General features: G+C 38.2%; 2 protein-coding genes and 2 pseudogenes across 2 annotated transcripts; 1 reads left to right on the top strand and 3 right to left on the bottom strand.

Annotated features, from left to right (window-relative positions):
• Window positions 1-1213: 1213 nt before the first annotated feature.
• LOC102593719 (subtilisin-like protease SBT1.7) lies at window positions 1214-3442 on the bottom strand. Its single transcript, XM_006358344.1, has one exon. It carries the CDS (start codon window positions 3440-3442, stop codon window positions 1214-1216), a length of 2229 nt encoding a protein of 742 aa, XP_006358406.1.
• Window positions 3443-5039: 1597 nt separating this feature from the next.
• LOC102593391 (subtilisin-like protease SBT1.7) lies at window positions 5040-7492 on the bottom strand (annotated as a pseudogene).
• A 2736-nt stretch (window positions 7493-10228) lies between these two features.
• LOC102593058 (subtilisin-like protease SBT1.7) lies at window positions 10229-12661 on the top strand. The gene has a single exon (XM_006358343.2). It carries the CDS (start codon window positions 10253-10255, stop codon window positions 12482-12484), a length of 2232 nt encoding a protein of 743 aa, XP_006358405.1. The 5' UTR covers window positions 10229-10252; the 3' UTR covers window positions 12485-12661.
• Window positions 12662-13116: 455 nt separating this feature from the next.
• Window positions 13117-15327, bottom strand: LOC102592719 (subtilisin-like protease SBT1.7; annotated as a pseudogene).
• Window positions 15328-17116: the final 1789 nt, after the last annotated feature.

The following is a 17116-nucleotide window of genomic DNA, read 5'->3' as shown; positions in this document are numbered from 1 at the left end:
AAGTTTAACTATATTTGGTTTATTGACATTTTAGTGAATTTAAAATTCTTTTTGGTAATTTGATTTGACAAACTTGCTCTAGAAGCTTTTAACATCTTTTACTTGTTAAAGCGGTTAATCGATTTTTATTTTGATGACCATCGTCCTGTTGTCTTAATCGACTTAACACCCTTTCTGGAATGTTAGTTAGAATGCGGTTTGGCACTAATTGCACGTTTTCCTAGATATGATTAGTATTAATGACAATATGCCAAAGCTTAATTCTCATAAACTTCTTAATTAAGAACATATTTGCAAAGCTACAAGTTTAACTAAATATTGGGCTGTTGACATTGACATTTTGATGAATGATACTGTTTCCATTGAGATTTTTTAAAAATATTTTTGGTAATTTGCTTTGATCCTTTGATAAACCTTCTCTAGAAGTTATTAATGCCTTTAACTTGTCAAAACTATCCTTTGCAGATTGGATTCGACTTTCATAATCACCATTCTTTTGTCTTAATCGATCAACACCCTTTGTGGAATGTATACTTATAAAGAAACTGCCTTCATTTTCAAGATTCGGACCAAGAAAAAGATCCAAAGGGTTGTGGTAAGTCCTTCTTCATCTTAAGTAAGAGGTCACGGGTTCGAGTTCTGATTATGGAGTAGCCTTTATTAGAAAGCGCAATACAAATTTGGATTAAGAGGGATCCTAATACGGGTAGCGGAAGCTGGATGGGAAAAAAAGAGAAGAGAGAACAAAAATTGAAATGATAATTATTTCCCAAAAACATAAAATATGTAAAAGTTGGACTTGTGTCATCCATATGAAGTTTCTGACACAATTTTTTTTTTGCATTCGCTCTCCTTTTTTTTATGTGTAGAATGTGCGAGTGTCGCGTAGCTTAAGTGGTGCATATTAGATACACTTTGTGAAACGTTTGACGTATAAAGTGATGCTCGTGAAAGAGGGATATGTCAAAGAGATTTGACAACAAGCTCAGGTGTTAAGCTATGTCTTCAGCCTTTATAGAACTGCAGGGTAAGGCTGCATATATATACGATAGTTCCTGTAGTCCGGTCCTTCCCTAGACTCACACATAGCGGAGACTTAGTGTACCAAGCTGCCCTTTAATGTAACAAATTATTCAATGGTTTTTATTGAAACCACGAACATATAGTCTTGTCATACATTGTTCCAATTACTAAAATGAGAAGAAATATAAAACTAAAAACCAATTGTAGGTTGTAGCACAACTGCAATTGGGCTTCTTACAGAGTACTTCTTCCAACTCCATTTCAAGAATCCTTGAGCAATACCACTGTTTGTGCTATTATCTCTTCTCGTAAACGTCACTTGGTATTTCAACTTTTGGTTCAACTGGGAGAATTTCAGAGTAGAGGGCTTAACAATCACAGTGACTCCGGGTGGGGAATCTATTTCCACACTGTAAGATGAATTAGCTTCCCCGATGTTAGTCACTGTTCTTGTATATGTCTGAGAACTCTCCCCAAATTTGATGGAGAATGAAGGATAGTTTAGTTGAGCTTCAGGAATGTGTTTCACTTTGTTACAATCCACTTTGTGTTTAACGATGCTTCCCACCTGTTGATTTGTGTAATTCAAACCGCACAGGTAAGGCAGGTAGTCCTTAACTGGGGTGTCGTAGATTAGTCCTGGATCATTAGCTCTCGATGGATTGACATGTCCTGCACCAATGGCAAAGATGTCAGCCGGAAGGAGCCTTTCATCTAAGATGGGAACATTGGCGAGGTTCAGTGTGTTAGCGGTTGTCATGATTGCTGATTTGATAGCTGAAGGGGACCAAGTGGGGTGTGCGCTTTTCAGCAATGCTGCTACTCCACTGAGGTGAGGACAAGACATGGAGGTGCCCTGTATAATATTGAAGGTAGCTTTTGTGTGTTTGTCGTAGTCAACAGAGGTAGGCCAAGCAGCAAGAATGTTATTACCGGGACCAATTATATCAGGCTTCAAGATTCCAGGACTAGCTAAGCTTGGTCCGCGAGAAGAATATGCAGCAACTACCGGAGCTTCTTTATCTCCGATTATTGTGCCATGGAACAAAATTCTTGCAGTTGGTTCTGATGTTGAGTTCATGTAGTCAAGAATTTCCATTCCGTCTTGGTATGTAATAGACAGAGCTGGAAGGACGTGAGGATCGGAAAAGGTAGTGAAACCATACTTTTGGATATTATAGACAATCATGCCAACACCTCCGGCATCCTTTACAGCTTGTCCTTTTTCAACCGGTGCAACATTCCCTAACTTGCACATAACAATTTTGCCTTTAATTTTAGGATCATTCAGAGTACCTGGTTTGCAATAAGGGCTATAAAAGTTGAGTTTACTCAGTGAAGGATCAATCAAAGGGAAAAATTCCAAAATGGGAACCTTAGGACTAAATGCTGATTCACCCTCGAATAGTTTTTGGTTTCCGATCATAACAGTGGCCTTAAGTTCCCTGTCAATAGTGCTTGCACCTACGGTCAGAATCCATGGAGCTTCGTTTGATAAAGTGCTATCGGATGGACCACCATTACCCGCAGAGCAACTTACAAGAATACCTCTTTTTGCTGCACTGTATGCCCCGAGTGCAATTGCATCATCATAGAATGACCTGCTAGCTCCACCCAGGGAAAGGGACATGATATCTACTCCATCATCAATTGCTTCATCCATGCCAGCTAAAACGTCACTTTCCAAGCATCCATCAGTACAGACCTTATAAATGGCCAGGTGAGCATGAGGGGCAATCCCAACTGCAGTGCCTTTAGCGTTCCCATATACATTGGCACCTTTCACAAAATTTCCTGCAGCTGTGCTTGAGGTGTGTGTGCCATGTCCATCATCATCTATTGGCGAATGTTTGTCTTCTATGTAGGACCTTGCGCCAATGAGCTTGTTGTTACACTTTGCAGTGAAGTTCGATTCACACTTGCCCTTCCATTTAGCTGGTGGAGGAGGCATTCCTTCGTCGCTAAATGAAGGATGGTCAGGGGTAACCCCGGAGTCCAATAATCCAATGATCACACCTTCTCCATAGTTTTCATCCCTCCACAAGCCAACGTTCTGTTGCAATCCAAGAAAACTCGGAGTATGTGTAGTGTGCAAGGACAATATCCTCTGAGACCTCGCAGATATAAAACCTGGTTTCTTCTCCATTTCCTTGACCTGCTGCGCTGACAATCTAGCAGCAAAGCCTATTATAACATTCTGATATGAATATATCAACCGTGGCTTTTCATCTGAACCAGCGGCTTCTATGGTCTTTGGCATGAAAGACTTGTACCAGCTCTCAAAATCCATTCTTGACGGTTGAGTGGATATTTGGCTTTCTGGTGATTCGACTTGAACTATGTAAGTCTCCAAATCGCTCTGCATACTAGGACATGAAAAACAAGCAAGTATAGCAAAAATAACAAAAAATATTTTCATTGTTGCAAATGTGTTGAACTAATGATGTACACTTAGGAAAGTTGAGTTTGATGTTTTTGCATTGTGAGTACTACTAGTATTTATAGTGTACTCTGGCCTTGCAAATATTTGATTGTTTAATAAAGTATTATTGTGTGTTAAAAGAAGGAAAGTTGAAGGAGCAATTAAGAAAGAAATAAGAAGGAAAAGATGGGAATGTGAATTAGTTAGTCTAATTGAACATTTTCCTAGAAATAATTAGTGTTAATGACCATGTAGCAAAGCTTAATTCTCATAAACTACTTCTTAATTAAGAACAAATGTCCACTTGTAAAGCTGATAGTTTAACTACATTTGGGGTATTGCCAATTTGATTAATGGTGATTGTTTTAATTAAGAACTTCTAATTCTGGTAATTTGATTTGACAAACATGCTCCAGAAGCCTTCAATATCTTTTACTTGTTAAATCAGTTATCGATTATCATTTTAATGACCATTATCTTGTTGTCTTAATCAACAAACACCCTTTATAGAATGTTAGTTAGAACGCGGTTTGGTACTAATTGCACGTTTTCCTAATAATGATTAGTATTAATGACCATACGCCAAAGCTTGATTCTCATAATCTTCTTAATTAAGAAACGAATTTGTATTTGCAAAGCTACTCTAGAAGTTACTAACACCTTTTACTTGTCAAAACAGTCCTTAGAGGATCGGATTCAGCTTTTATGATGACCGTCCTTTTGTCTTAGTCGATCAACACCCTTTATGGAATGTAAATTAGTACACAGTTTGGCATTAAGATATGTGAATTTCAGATGGAAATTTGTGAGAAAGGTCTATTGGGATTTCCGAGGGAAGGTCCATTGGAAAATCACTTAACATTTTTTTTTTGAATCCTCTTAGTGAAAATTCTGATTTCGCCATTGATTCACACGGTGGTGATGACCAAAAGTGGAGTTAAGATTTCAATTTTATAGATTGTGTGTTTTAAAAGGACGACTTCAATAGCTAAAAACTAGGTTCTAAATAACAAGTTTTACAAATATATTGTTGGACCAAAAGCTACTAGATCGAATCCGTATTTGAGCTTCTACCTCTGCCCTTGGCGATGGGTTCGGTTCTATACAAAACTAGGAAGAACCCTTACATCCCCTTTATATATACCTCACTTTAAAAAGTTATACTAAGAGTTTGCCTTCATTTTCAACAATTTGTTTTGCATTCACTCTCCTTTTTATGTATAGAACGTGTGAGCGTCATGTAGCTTAAGTGGTGTATACTAGATACACTTCGTGAAATGTTTGGTGTGTAAAGTGATACCCGTGAAGGAGGGATATGTCAGAGAGATTTAATTACAAGCTCAGGGGTTAAACTATGTATTCAGTAATTTTGGAATTAGAACTATTTGTACTAATTCATGTAAAGTTGCTGCTTTTTTGACCAGGAGTTCACGGGTTAGAGCCATGGAGAAAGCCCCTTGTAGAAATGAATGATAAGACTGCGTACAATAGATCCTTGTGGTCCGGCCCTTCCCTAGACTCTCATATAGAGAGGGCTTAGTGCGCTGAGCTGCCCTTTTCTTGGTACAAATTCATGTAGTACTTAACATTTTGATATTGTGAAACTCGTACAAGTGATGAAAATGTAACTTGTGAATACTTTGTCACTTATTATTCAACATCTATTGGAACCACTAACATAATACATTGTTTCAATTACTAAAATCAGAATACAGAAACATAAAACTAGAAACCAATTGTAGACTCTAGCATAACAGCAATTGGGCTTCTTACTGAGTGCTTCTTACTAGTCCATTTCAAGAATCCTTGAATAACACCGCCGTTTGTACTGTTGACTCTTTTCGTAAACGTCACTTGGTATTTCAACTTCTGGTTCAACTTGGAGAATTTCATAGTAGAAGGCTTGACAATCACGGAAACTCCGGGTGGTGAAGCTACTTCCACACTGTAAGATGACTTAGCTTCCCCGACGTTAGTCACAGTTCTTGTATATGTCTGAGAAACTTCTCCGAATGTGATGGAGAATGAAGGATAATTTAGTTGTGCTTCAGGAATGCTTTTCACTTCCCTACAATCCACTTTGCGTTGAAGGAGGTTGCCCACCTGTCGATTTGTGTAATTCAAACCACACAGGTAAGGCAGGTAGTCCTTAAATTGGGTGTCGTAGATTAGCCCTGGATCATTAGCTCTTGATGGATTGACATGTCCTGCACCAATAGCAAAGATGTTAGCCGGAAGGAGCCTTTCATCTAAGATGGGATCATTGGCGAAGTTCACTGTGTAAGCGGTTGTCATGATTGCTGATTTGATAGCTGAAGGGGACCAAGTGGGGTGTTTGCTTTTCAGCAATGCTGCTACTCCACTGAGGTGAGGACAAGACATGGAGGTGCCTGATATAATGTTGAACGTAGACTTTGTGTTTGTTTTGTTTTCAACGGAGGTAGGCCAAGCAGCAATAATGTTTACACCGGGACCAATAATATCTGGTTTCAAGATTCCAGGACTAGCGTAGCTTGGTCCACGAGAAGAAAATGCAGCAACCACTGGAGCATCTTTATCTCCGATTATTGTTCCTTGGAACAAAATTTTTGCTGTTGGTTTTGATGTTGTGTTCATGTAGTCAAGAATTTCCATTCCGTCTTTGTAGGTAATATACAGAGCTGGAAGGACGTGAGCTTCGGCAAACATAGTGAAACCATAATCAGCTGTACTAACGACAATCATACCAACACCTCCTGCATCTTTTACGGCTTGTCCTTTTTGAGTCATGGAATAACCACCCCCTACCATGCACACAACAATTTTTCCTTTAATTTCAGGGTCATTCAGAGTACCACTTCCGCAATAAGGGCTATCAAAGTCAGTTGCATTCAGTGAAGGATCAAACAAAGGGGAAAATGCTGAATTGTGATCATTTGGATGAAATGCTGATTCACCCTCGAATACTTTTTGGTTTCCGAGTGTAACAGTGGCCTTGAGTTTCCTGTCAAGAGTGCTTGCACCTACTGTCATAATCCACGGAGCATCGTTTGATAAGGTGCTTTCATATGGACCATTATTAGCGGCAGAGCAACTTACAAGAATACCTCTTTGTGCTGCACTGTACGCCCCGAGTGCAATGGGGTCTTCATAGAATGACCTGCTACTTCCACCAAGGGAAATAGATAGGATATCTACTCCATCATCAATAGCTGCATCCATGGCAGCTAGAATGTCACTGTCAGCGCAACCAAACGGTTGACAGACCTTATACATGGCCAGGTGAGCAAGCGGGGCAATCCCAACAGCAGTGCCTTTAGCATAACCATTCACATTGGCACCTTTCACAAAACCACCAGCAGCTGTGCTGGCGGTGTGTGTACCATGTCCAAAATCATCTATCGGTGAATCACTGCCTAATGGGAAAGTCCTCGCACCAATGAGCTTGTTGTTACACTTTTTAGTGAAATTCAATCACACTTGCCCTTCCATTTAGCAGGCGGAGGAGGCATTCCTTTGTCGCTAAATGAAGGATGGTCAGGGGCAATCCCGGTGTCCAAGACTCCAATGATCACACCTTTTCCATAATTAGCATCCCTCCACAAGCCAATGTTCTGTTGCAATCCAAGAAAACTCGGAGTATGTGTAGTGTGCAAAGACAATATCCTCTGAGGCAACGCAGATATAAAGCCCTGTTTCTTCTCCATTTCTTTCACTTGCTTCACTGACAATCTTGCAGCAAAGCCTATGATCACATTGTGATATGAATATATCAACCGCGGCTTTTCATCAGAGCCAGCAGTTGCTATGGTATTTGGCAAGAAAGACTTGTACCAGCTCTCCAAATCCATTCTTGACGATTGAGTGGAAATTTGGCTTTCTGGAGATTCGACTTGTACTATGTACGTCTCCAAATCGCTCTGCATACTAGGCCATGAAAAACAACCAAGTATACCAAAAATAACAAAAAATATTTTCATGGCTAGCTGCCAATTTGTTGGGAGAATGGAACTTTGAACTAGTAAAAGTGGAGTTTGATATTTTTGCATTAGTGTACAACCTGTATATATAGTGTGTTCTGGCCTTGCAAATATTTGATTGTTTAATCAAGAGCATCCCTCTTGTTAATTAAAGTAAGGAAAAGAGTCTGATATACCTCTCAATTTTGCGACTTAGAGCTGAATATACCTCTCATATTTTGTGTTGGTCTTTAATTATTACTCTCAAGGTAAATAATTTTTTTGCGAGGCATAAGTTTATACTTTTGCATCATAATATCTCACAACTTATGTCTCGTTAGACATAAGTTCGATTCCTAAAGGAAAAAAATTAAAGAACAACAAATTGAAGGTGCAAGACTTGGTAAACTCCCAATGGAAGTTTTTTGAATTGTTTAACCATTACCACTACTCTTGTTAATTAAAGTATTAGTAATTATTGTATGATATAAAAGGGAGAATCAAAGAACTAAAGTTGAAGTAACAATTTAAAAAGAAGAGAAAAAAGGGAAAGGATGGTAATGTGAATTAATTAATTAAATTAAACAAGTTCCAAGAAAAGATTAGTCTTAATGACCACATGGCAAAGCTTGATTCTCATAATCATCTTCTTAATTATGAACAATTTTCTACTTGCAAAGCTGTAAGTTAAACTACACTTGGACTATTGACAATGACAATTTGATGAATAATGAATGTTCTCATTTAATGAGAACTTAAAAAAAATGATAATTTACTTTGACAAACCTTATCTAGAAGTTATTAGCACTCTATCTTGTCAAAACTATTTTTAGTGACTCAATTCCGACTTTCATGATCACTATCCTGCTCTGCTATCTTAATTAACCAACACCCTTTGTCGAATGTAAACTAGTCCATTTTGGCATTAAAAACACAACAAATTTTCGACAAAAGTTTCCGAAGGACATTCGTCAAAAATGTGGAATTTCCGATGGATTCCCTCCAAAATTTTCGTCGAAAATTCAAATGTTTTCAATTGTTAGTTAAGTTGGTTTGGACAAATTAAAGAGTGAGTTGAAAGTATTTTATTTTCTTGTGAATTAGTAGTGATGAAGAGGTGATCTTATGAGTAGATCTCAAAACAAAGACATGTGATGTTAGTTTGAAATTCTATTAGAAGAGAGAATGGCGCCGGGATACACTAATTATTTGCAATACAATGTGCCAAGTTGACAAATTTGACAAAAAAAATAATATTTTATGTTGAAGTGAGTGAGCACTGGGGGTGGGGGGATCTGGCTCTCTAGCTAATTGTTGAACCGAAAAAATGAGTTGGAAAGAAGTGGAACGAAAGCAAACAAGTGAAGACCAAAAGAGACAGATAATACGTGGGAGATTATTCAGTTTAACATAAAGAAGTGGGACGAAAGCAAACAAGTAAAGACTAAAAGAGATAGATAAGACGTAGGAGATTATTCGGTTTAACATAAAGTAGTAGGATGAAAGCAAACAAATAAAGACAAAAAGAGACAAATAAGACGTTGGAGATTATCTAGTTTGACAAAAAAAGACTATGTTGTAACTTGTAACTATTCAAGCATTTCAAAGTCTATCACTACTGATGAACTTGAAAAAATATGGAATCGGGCGGATGCCTTAGATCAATAGGGCAAATAGCGTAGTTATCATTATTTTTTTTTAAATTATCAATGACTTATTATCAATTTTATATCTTTTTTCTAAACAAGTCGTTATTTATTTATAAAATCAGTTTCACATATTGCACACCCATTTCTGAGGCCGAGAAAGCGGCACTCTCAACAGAATTTTTCAACACTTGGTGTCTAGGACTCATTCGTAGGGACAACATTTTCAATAGAATTTTTTTCAACCATTCCACCACAGCTCAAGTTAGTGTATGTCTGCCATTATTAACACACCTGGGATATAAATTAAGCAATAAGATGTTGACCATATTGAAGTTTTTACTATTTTATTTGTCCTTATTTTTTCTAATTCTCAAAATATCTTTTCTACAACAAAATTTCTAATTTCCTCTCTGTTGTTCATCCTTTACCTTACAAAAATACTTTTAAAATTATCTTCACTTATTTGTTTTCGTTTTTACTCTTTTCCAACTCATTTCTTCGATTCAACAATTAGGCAACGAGCTAGCGAACCTCCCCCCTCCCCCCCCCAACATGTGATAAGACTTTCACATTATCATCACATGTCTTTGTATTGACTATGAAAATTGAAAGGAAATTGCTTTGAGATCCACTCATAAGATCACTACTAATAATTGACAAGATAATAAAATACTTTGAATCCCCTCTTTTAATTTGTCCAAAAAAAACTTAACCAACAACTAAAAACACGCGATTTTTAGACAAAAATTACCTAAGGAAATTAACTACGTGCTGATTTACATTTCACAAAGGGTGTTGGTCGATAAAGACAACAGGACATTGGTCATAAAAGTCGAAATCGATCCTCTAAGGATAATTTTAACAAGAAAAAAGATGTTACATAACAAATTCTAGAGAAGGTTGTCAATGGAAACAGTCATCATTCATCAAGTTGTAAATGTAAATAGCCGAACATGTAGTTAAAACTTACAGCTTTGCAAGTGGACATTTGTTCTTAATTAAGAACATTATGAGATCAAGCTTTGCCATGTGGTCATTAATACTAATCCTTTCTAGGAAAGCAATTAATTAGACTAATTAACAAGAGGGGTCCTACTGATAAAACAAGATTATCAATCAAATTAAACTGAAGGGCCAGAGTAGTACTACATATACTCCACTTTTCTATGTGTACATCATTCATCAGTTCAAATTTCCTTTCTCTCAACACATTTGCAGCCATGAAAATATTTTTTGTTATTTTTGGTATACTTGCTTGTTTTTCATGGCCTAGTATGCAGAGCGATTTGGAGACGTACATAGTTCAAGTCGAATCACCAGAAAGTCAAATTTCCACTCAATCGTCAAGAATGGATTTGGAGAGCTGGTACAAGTCTTTCTTGCCAAAGACCATAGAAACCGCTGGCTTAGATGAAAAGCCGCAGTTGATATATTCATATCACAATGTGATAATAGGTTTTGCTGCAAGATTGTCAGCAAAGCAAGTGAAGGAAATTGAGATGACACCGGGATTTATATCTGCGTGGCAACAGAGGATATTGTTTCCACACACTACACATACTCCGAGTTTTCTTGGTTTGCAACAGAACATTGGCTTGTGGAGGGATGCCAACTATGGAAAAGGTGTGATCATTGGAGTCTTGGACACCGGGATTTCACCTGACCATCCTTCATTTAGCGACAAAGGAATGCCTCCTCCGCCTGCTAAATGGAAGGGAAAGTGTGAATCGAACTTCACTACAAAGTGCAACAACAAGCTCATTGGCGCGAGGACTTTCCTAAACAGTGATTCACTGATAGATGATGTTGGACATGGAACACACACCGCCAGCACAGCTGCTGGGGGTTTTGTGAAAGGTGCTAATGTGTATGGTAATGCTAATGGTACCGCGGTTGGGATTGCCCCTCTTGCTCACTTGGCCATTTATAAGGTCTGTGATTCGTTTGGTTGCTCCGACAGTGACGTTCTAGCTGCCATGGATGCAGCTATTGATGATGGAGTAGATATCCTATCTATTTCCCTTGGTGGAAACAGAAAGTTGTTCTACGAAGACCCCATTGCACTCGGGGCATACAGTGCAACAAAAAGAGGTATTCTTGTAAGTTGTTCTGCTGGTAATGAGGGTCCATACGAAAGCACCTTATCAAATGAAGCTCCGTGGATTCTGACAGTAGGGGCAAGCTCTATTGACAGGAAACTCAAAGCCACTGTCAAGCTCGGAAACCAAAAAATACTCGAGGGGGAATCAGCATTTCATCCAAAGGGTCACAATTCGATATTTTCCCCTTTGTATGATCCTTCACGGAATGAAACAGACTTTGACAGCCTTTATTGCGGACCAGGTACACTTAGTGACTCTGAAATTAAAGGCAAAATTGTTGTTTGTTCGGCAGGTGGTGGTTATTCCAGGATTGATAAAGGACAAGCTGTAAAGGATGCCGGAGGTGTTGGTATGATCATCTTTAATACCGCTGATGATGGTTTCACTAAGTTTTCTGATCCTCATGTCCTTCCAGCTCTGCATATTACCTACAAAGATGGACTAGAAATTCTTGACTACATGAACTCAACGTCGAAACCAATTGCAAGAATTGCATTTCAAGGAACAATAATCGGAGATAAAGATGCTCCAGTGATTGCTGCATTTTCTTCTCGCGGACCAAACATAGCTAGTCCTGGAATCTTGAAGCCTGATATTATTGGTCCCGGTCTTAACATTCTTGCTGCTTGGCCTACCTCCATTGACAACAAAAAGAACACAAAATCTACCTTCAACATTATATCAGGCACCTCCATGTCTTGTCCTCACCTCAGCGGAGTAGCAGCATTGCTGAAAGGCACACACCCGACTTGGTCCCCTGCAGCTATCAAATCAGCAATCATGACAACTGCTTACACAGTGAACTTCGCCAGCGATCCCATCTTAGATGAAAGGCTCCTTCCGGCTAACATCTTTGCCATTGGTGCAGGACATGTCAATCCATCAAAAGCTAATGATCCAGGACTGATCTACGACACTCATTTTAAGGACTACTTGCCTTACCTGTGCGGTTTGAATTACACAAATCGTCAGGTGGGAAACCTTATGCAACGCAAAGTGGATTGTAGGTCAGTGAAACACATTCCTGAAGCACAACTAAATTATCCGTCATTCTCCATCACACTTGGAGACATTTCTCAGACGTATACTAGAACAGTGACTAATGTCGGGGAAGCTAAATCATCTTACAGTGTGGAAATAGCTTTACCACCCGGAGTTTCCGTGACTGTTAAGCCCTCTATACTGAAATTTTCCAAGTTGAACCAGAATTTAAAATACCAAGTGACGTTTACGAGAAGAGATAATAGCCCAAATAGTGGTATTGTTCAAGGATTCTTGAAATGGAGTAGTAAAAAGTACTCTGTAAGAAGCCCAATTGCAGTCGTGCTACAGCCTAAAATTGATTTCTAGTTTTATTTTTCTTCTCATTTTAGTAATTGGAACAATGTATGACAAGAATATATTTGAATAATTTGCATGTTTCATTTTCACAACATCAAAAATGTTACCACATGTATTTCATAAACCAAGACACATAATTAATACTAACATGTGTATAGGTTTATATTTTCAACAATAATATGAACACAATTGAAAAAGTATGGCTGCTAATCGGAGGAATTAAGATCGCTTGGTCATTTACAAATGAATAAAAGAAAACAACATTTTCAGATCTCTTGTAAAGTGGACATAAACTAAAAATTCAGATCTCTTGATGCACCAGTACTGCCTCTGCAGATGGAATAATCTCACCAAGTTGGTGATAACCACAAACACATCTTTTATTCTTTCGCCAAATAGAATGTGAATACTTTTAGCATTTAATCAACATTTTGGATCGAAACCATTATATAGGATCCTTTTACATTGTAATACTGATCACTAACAATAAAAACACAAGAACAACATACATAGTGTAATCCCATAAGTGGGGTCTGAGGAGGGTGGTGTGTACGCAGCCTTACCTTGTGGAGGTAGAGAGGCTTAATCCGGTAGACCCTCAGCTCAAGCACTTACAAGAAAAATAAAAAAGAAAAAAGAAGCTAGAAATCCAATCTTGCAGTGTCTACCACAATTGCAATTGGACTTCTTACAGAGTGATTATTATTAGTCCATTTCAAGAATCCTTGAACAACGCCATTGTTTGAGCTATTAGCTCTTATTGAAAAGGTCACTTGATATTCCAACTTCTGGTTCAACTTTGAGAAGTTCAAGGTAGAAGGCGTAACAATCACTGAAACTCCTAGTAGAGGACCTATTTCCACAGTGTAAGATGATTTTGCAACCCCAATGTTAGTCACCGTTCTTTTATATGTTTGAGCACTTGTTCCAAGTTTGATGGAGAATGAAGGATAATTTAGTTGTGCTTCAGAAATACTTCTCACTGTTTGGCAATCCACCCTATGTTGTAGAAGGTCTGTTATCTGTCCATTTGTATAATTTAAACAACATAGGTAAGGCAAATGGTCATCAAATGGAGTATCGTAAACTAGTCCTGGATCATTAGCTCTTGATGGATTGACATGTCCTGCACCAATAGCGAAGATGTTAGCCGGAAGGAGTCTTTCATCTAAGATGGGATTGTTGGCGAGGTTCACTGTGTTAGTGGTTGTCATGATTGCTGAGTTGATAGCTGCAGGGGACAAAAGTCGGGTGTGTGCTTTTCAGCAATGCTGCTACTCCACTGAGGTGAGGACAAGACATAGAGGTGCCTGATATAATATTGAAGGTAGATTTTGTGTGTGTGGAGGTAGGCCAAGCAGCAAGAATGTTAACACCAGGACCAATAATATCAGGTTTCAAGATTCCAGGACTAGCTAAGTTTGGTCCGCGAGAAGAAAATGAAGCAACCACCGGAGCATCTTTATCTCCGATTATTGTTCCATGGAACGAAATTCTTGCAATTGGTTCTGATGTTGAGTTCATGTAGGCGAGAATATTCATACCATCTTGATAAGTAATAAACAAAGCTGGAAGGACGTGATCATCGGCTAACTTAGTGAAACCACCATTTGGTCCATTGTAGATAATCATGCCAACACCACCAGCATCTTTTACAGCTTGTCCTTTTCCAATCCTAGAATAACAACCACCATCCATGCACAAAACTAATTTGCCTTCAATGTCACGGCCATTCAGTGTACCTGTTCTGCAATAACGGCTGTCTAAGTCAGCTGCATTCAGTGCAGGATCAAACAATGGGAAATATGATGGATTGTGACCCTTTGGATGAAATACTGATTCACCCTCGAATACTTTGTGGTTTCCGACAGTTGCCTTGAGTATCCTGTCAAGAGTGCTTGCACCTACAGTCAGAATCCACAGAGCTTCGTTTGATAAGGTGCTATCATGTGGACCAGTATTACCGGCAGAGCAACTTACAAGAATACCTCTTTGTGTTGCAGTAAGCGCACCGAGTGCAACAACATCATTATATATAGAATGGCTTACTACGTCCACCGAGGGAAAGGGATAGGATATCGACCCCATCATCAATAGCTGTATCCATGGCAGCTAGAATGTCACTGTTAGAGCAACCGGACAAATCACAGACCTTATAAATGGCCAGGTGAGCAAGAGGGGCGATCCCAACTGCGGTACCATTAGCGCTCCCAAACACATTCACACTGCTGTGCTGGCAGTGTGTGTACATGTCCATTATCATCTAATGGTGAATTACCGTTTTCCAGAAAAGTCCTCACGCCAATGAGCTTGTTGTTACACTTTGTAAAGAAGTTCCAGTCACACCCACCCTTCCATTTAGCAGGAGGAGGAGGCATTCCTTTGTCGCTAAATGAAGGATGGTCAGGTGAGATCCCGGTGTCTAAAACTCCGATGATCACACCCTTTCCGTAGCTGGAATCCCTCCACAAGCCCATGTTCTGTTGCAATCCAAGAAAATTTGGAGTATGTGTAGTGTGTAGAGGCAATATCATCTGTGGTCTTGCGGATATAAAGCCCTTTTTCTTCTCCATTTCTTTCACTTCCTCTGCTGATAATCTTGCTGCAAAGCCTTTCATCACATTATGATACGAATATATCAATCGCGGCTTTTCATCTGAGCCAGCGGTTGCTATAGTCTTTGGCAAGAAAGAACTATACCAACTCTCCAACTCCGTTCTTGATGATTGAACGGAAATTTGGCTTTTTGGAGATTTGACTTGAACTATGTACATCTCCAAATCGCTCTGGATACTAGGCCATGAAAAATAACCAAGTACAGCAAAAATAACAAGGATTTTCAACATTTTCATGGCTACTAATTTGCTATGAGAAAGGTATTTTGAACAAATGATACTTTGGAAAGTAGAGTTTGATACTTCTTTGCATTATTTGAACTACTAGTATATATAGTGATCTTACCCTGCAAGTTTTTGAATTGTTTATTCAATAGATCCCCTCTTGTTTAAAATACAATTAGTAGATGTATATTAGTCTAATTAAATGGTTTTCTAGAAGTGATTAGTCTTAATGACCACATGGCAAAGCTAGCTTGTTTTTATAATCTTCTTTATTATGACTAAATTTCCACTTGCAAAACTACAAAGTTTAAATTTAGTATTGGAGTTATATGAGCTTGAATGCAGCAACATATATGATACAGACAATGAGAATTCATTGACAACTTATATGCTAAACTTGCAATTACAACAACAACACCATGCCCATTGTGATCCCACAAATGGATCCGGAGAGGGTGGAGTGTACGCTGACCTTACCCCTACTTTGTAAGAGGTAGAGATGTTGTTTCTGATAGACCTTCGCTCAACTTGCTAATACTATTCAGGTTTGATATTTCTTAGTTAAGTTGTGTAAAGATATGACACCTAAGCCTAATTCAACCCCATGAGCGGAGGATTACCCAAGTCCATATAAGCAGTACATTCTCCAACCAATGTGAAACTTTAACCCACTCTAACACCTCCTTCACGTCCAGAGGCACAATTGGAGCATGGACAGCAGCCTAAACGAGAATGGACCTAGCTCTAATACCATGTAGAGAATTTTGAACTTAGAGTCACCAAAAATAATCTTATTTTCTTCTCAATTAGTAGTGATCAAGATAAGGGGAGCCTTGGAGCAATGGTTTAGATGTTTCTGTGTGACCTATAGATCACCGGTTTGAGCCGTGAAATCAGACGTTAATGCTTGCATCAAGGTAGACTATTTACATCACACCCCTTGAAGTACAACCCTTGTCCAGACTCTGCTAATGTGAGATGCCTCATGATCTCAACCAACAACTAAATACTCAACACGTCTTCACTGTATCTTATGAACACCCGACATGACACAACAATTTTGGAGTGTCTAGATGATCATTTTATAAGTTGGAATGTTCAACTAACAAAGTGGAGACAAGTTGATGTGTCTAGTTATCCATTCTCAAAATTGAAGTGGTTATACTTGTCAGCTGAGATCAAATTTAAATATCGTAAATTATTTATGCTTAGTAAAAAAAAATGAACATGACTTGCCTTTAATTAAGATCTTGTGTCTTTTTTAATAGATAAAAGTTGTAGCACAACGTTATTACCTGCCAGAAACAAAACAAAAAAAATTGCACTAAATTATGTTCCATGTGGATCTGTTATTATTGACATAAAATACTGAAGTCTTTGGAATTATCAATTGAGCAACATGTTAGTTAGTTAAGTGTCCATCAAATGAGTAAATACATTTTCTAAGAACGTATTTTTCAAAATTTGTCCTTGAACTCCATTTGTCTTGAAATTCAAAAGGTCCATCTCAAACAACCTGTTCTTTCGTATTTCAAAGTTGTATTTTAATTTATTGATGCGTTCGTCACTAACGTTTAATTCTTTTAATGTACTTGTCTCCAACTTCCTTGATGCCTTGTCACCAACCTCTCTTTTTTTTAGCACTTGTCTCCAACTCTATTGATGCACTTGTCATTAACGTTCTTCGATTTTCATTGAATTACTTATCTTCAATCCCATTTAAATCATACACCTTTTATTTAAAAGATACAAAACAAAATAATCTTTCGTAAAGATAATATAAATTTTATAAAATAACTAA

This window comes from Solanum tuberosum, unplaced genomic scaffold, assembly GCF_000226075.1.
Source record: "Solanum tuberosum cultivar DM 1-3 516 R44 unplaced genomic scaffold, SolTub_3.0 scf00273, whole genome shotgun sequence".
Classification (NCBI taxonomy): Eukaryota; Viridiplantae; Streptophyta; class Magnoliopsida; order Solanales; family Solanaceae; genus Solanum; species Solanum tuberosum.
This window is presented reverse-complemented; position numbering and strand designations above follow the sequence as displayed.

Excerpts from the sequence above, each read along its gene's own strand:
- LOC102593719 (XM_006358344.1), bottom strand. The coding sequence starts at position 3,442 with ATGAAAATATTTTTTGTTATTTTTGCTATACTTGCTTGTTTTTCATGT.
- LOC102593058 (XM_006358343.2), top strand. The coding sequence starts at position 10,253 with ATGAAAATATTTTTTGTTATTTTTGGTATACTTGCTTGTTTTTCATGG.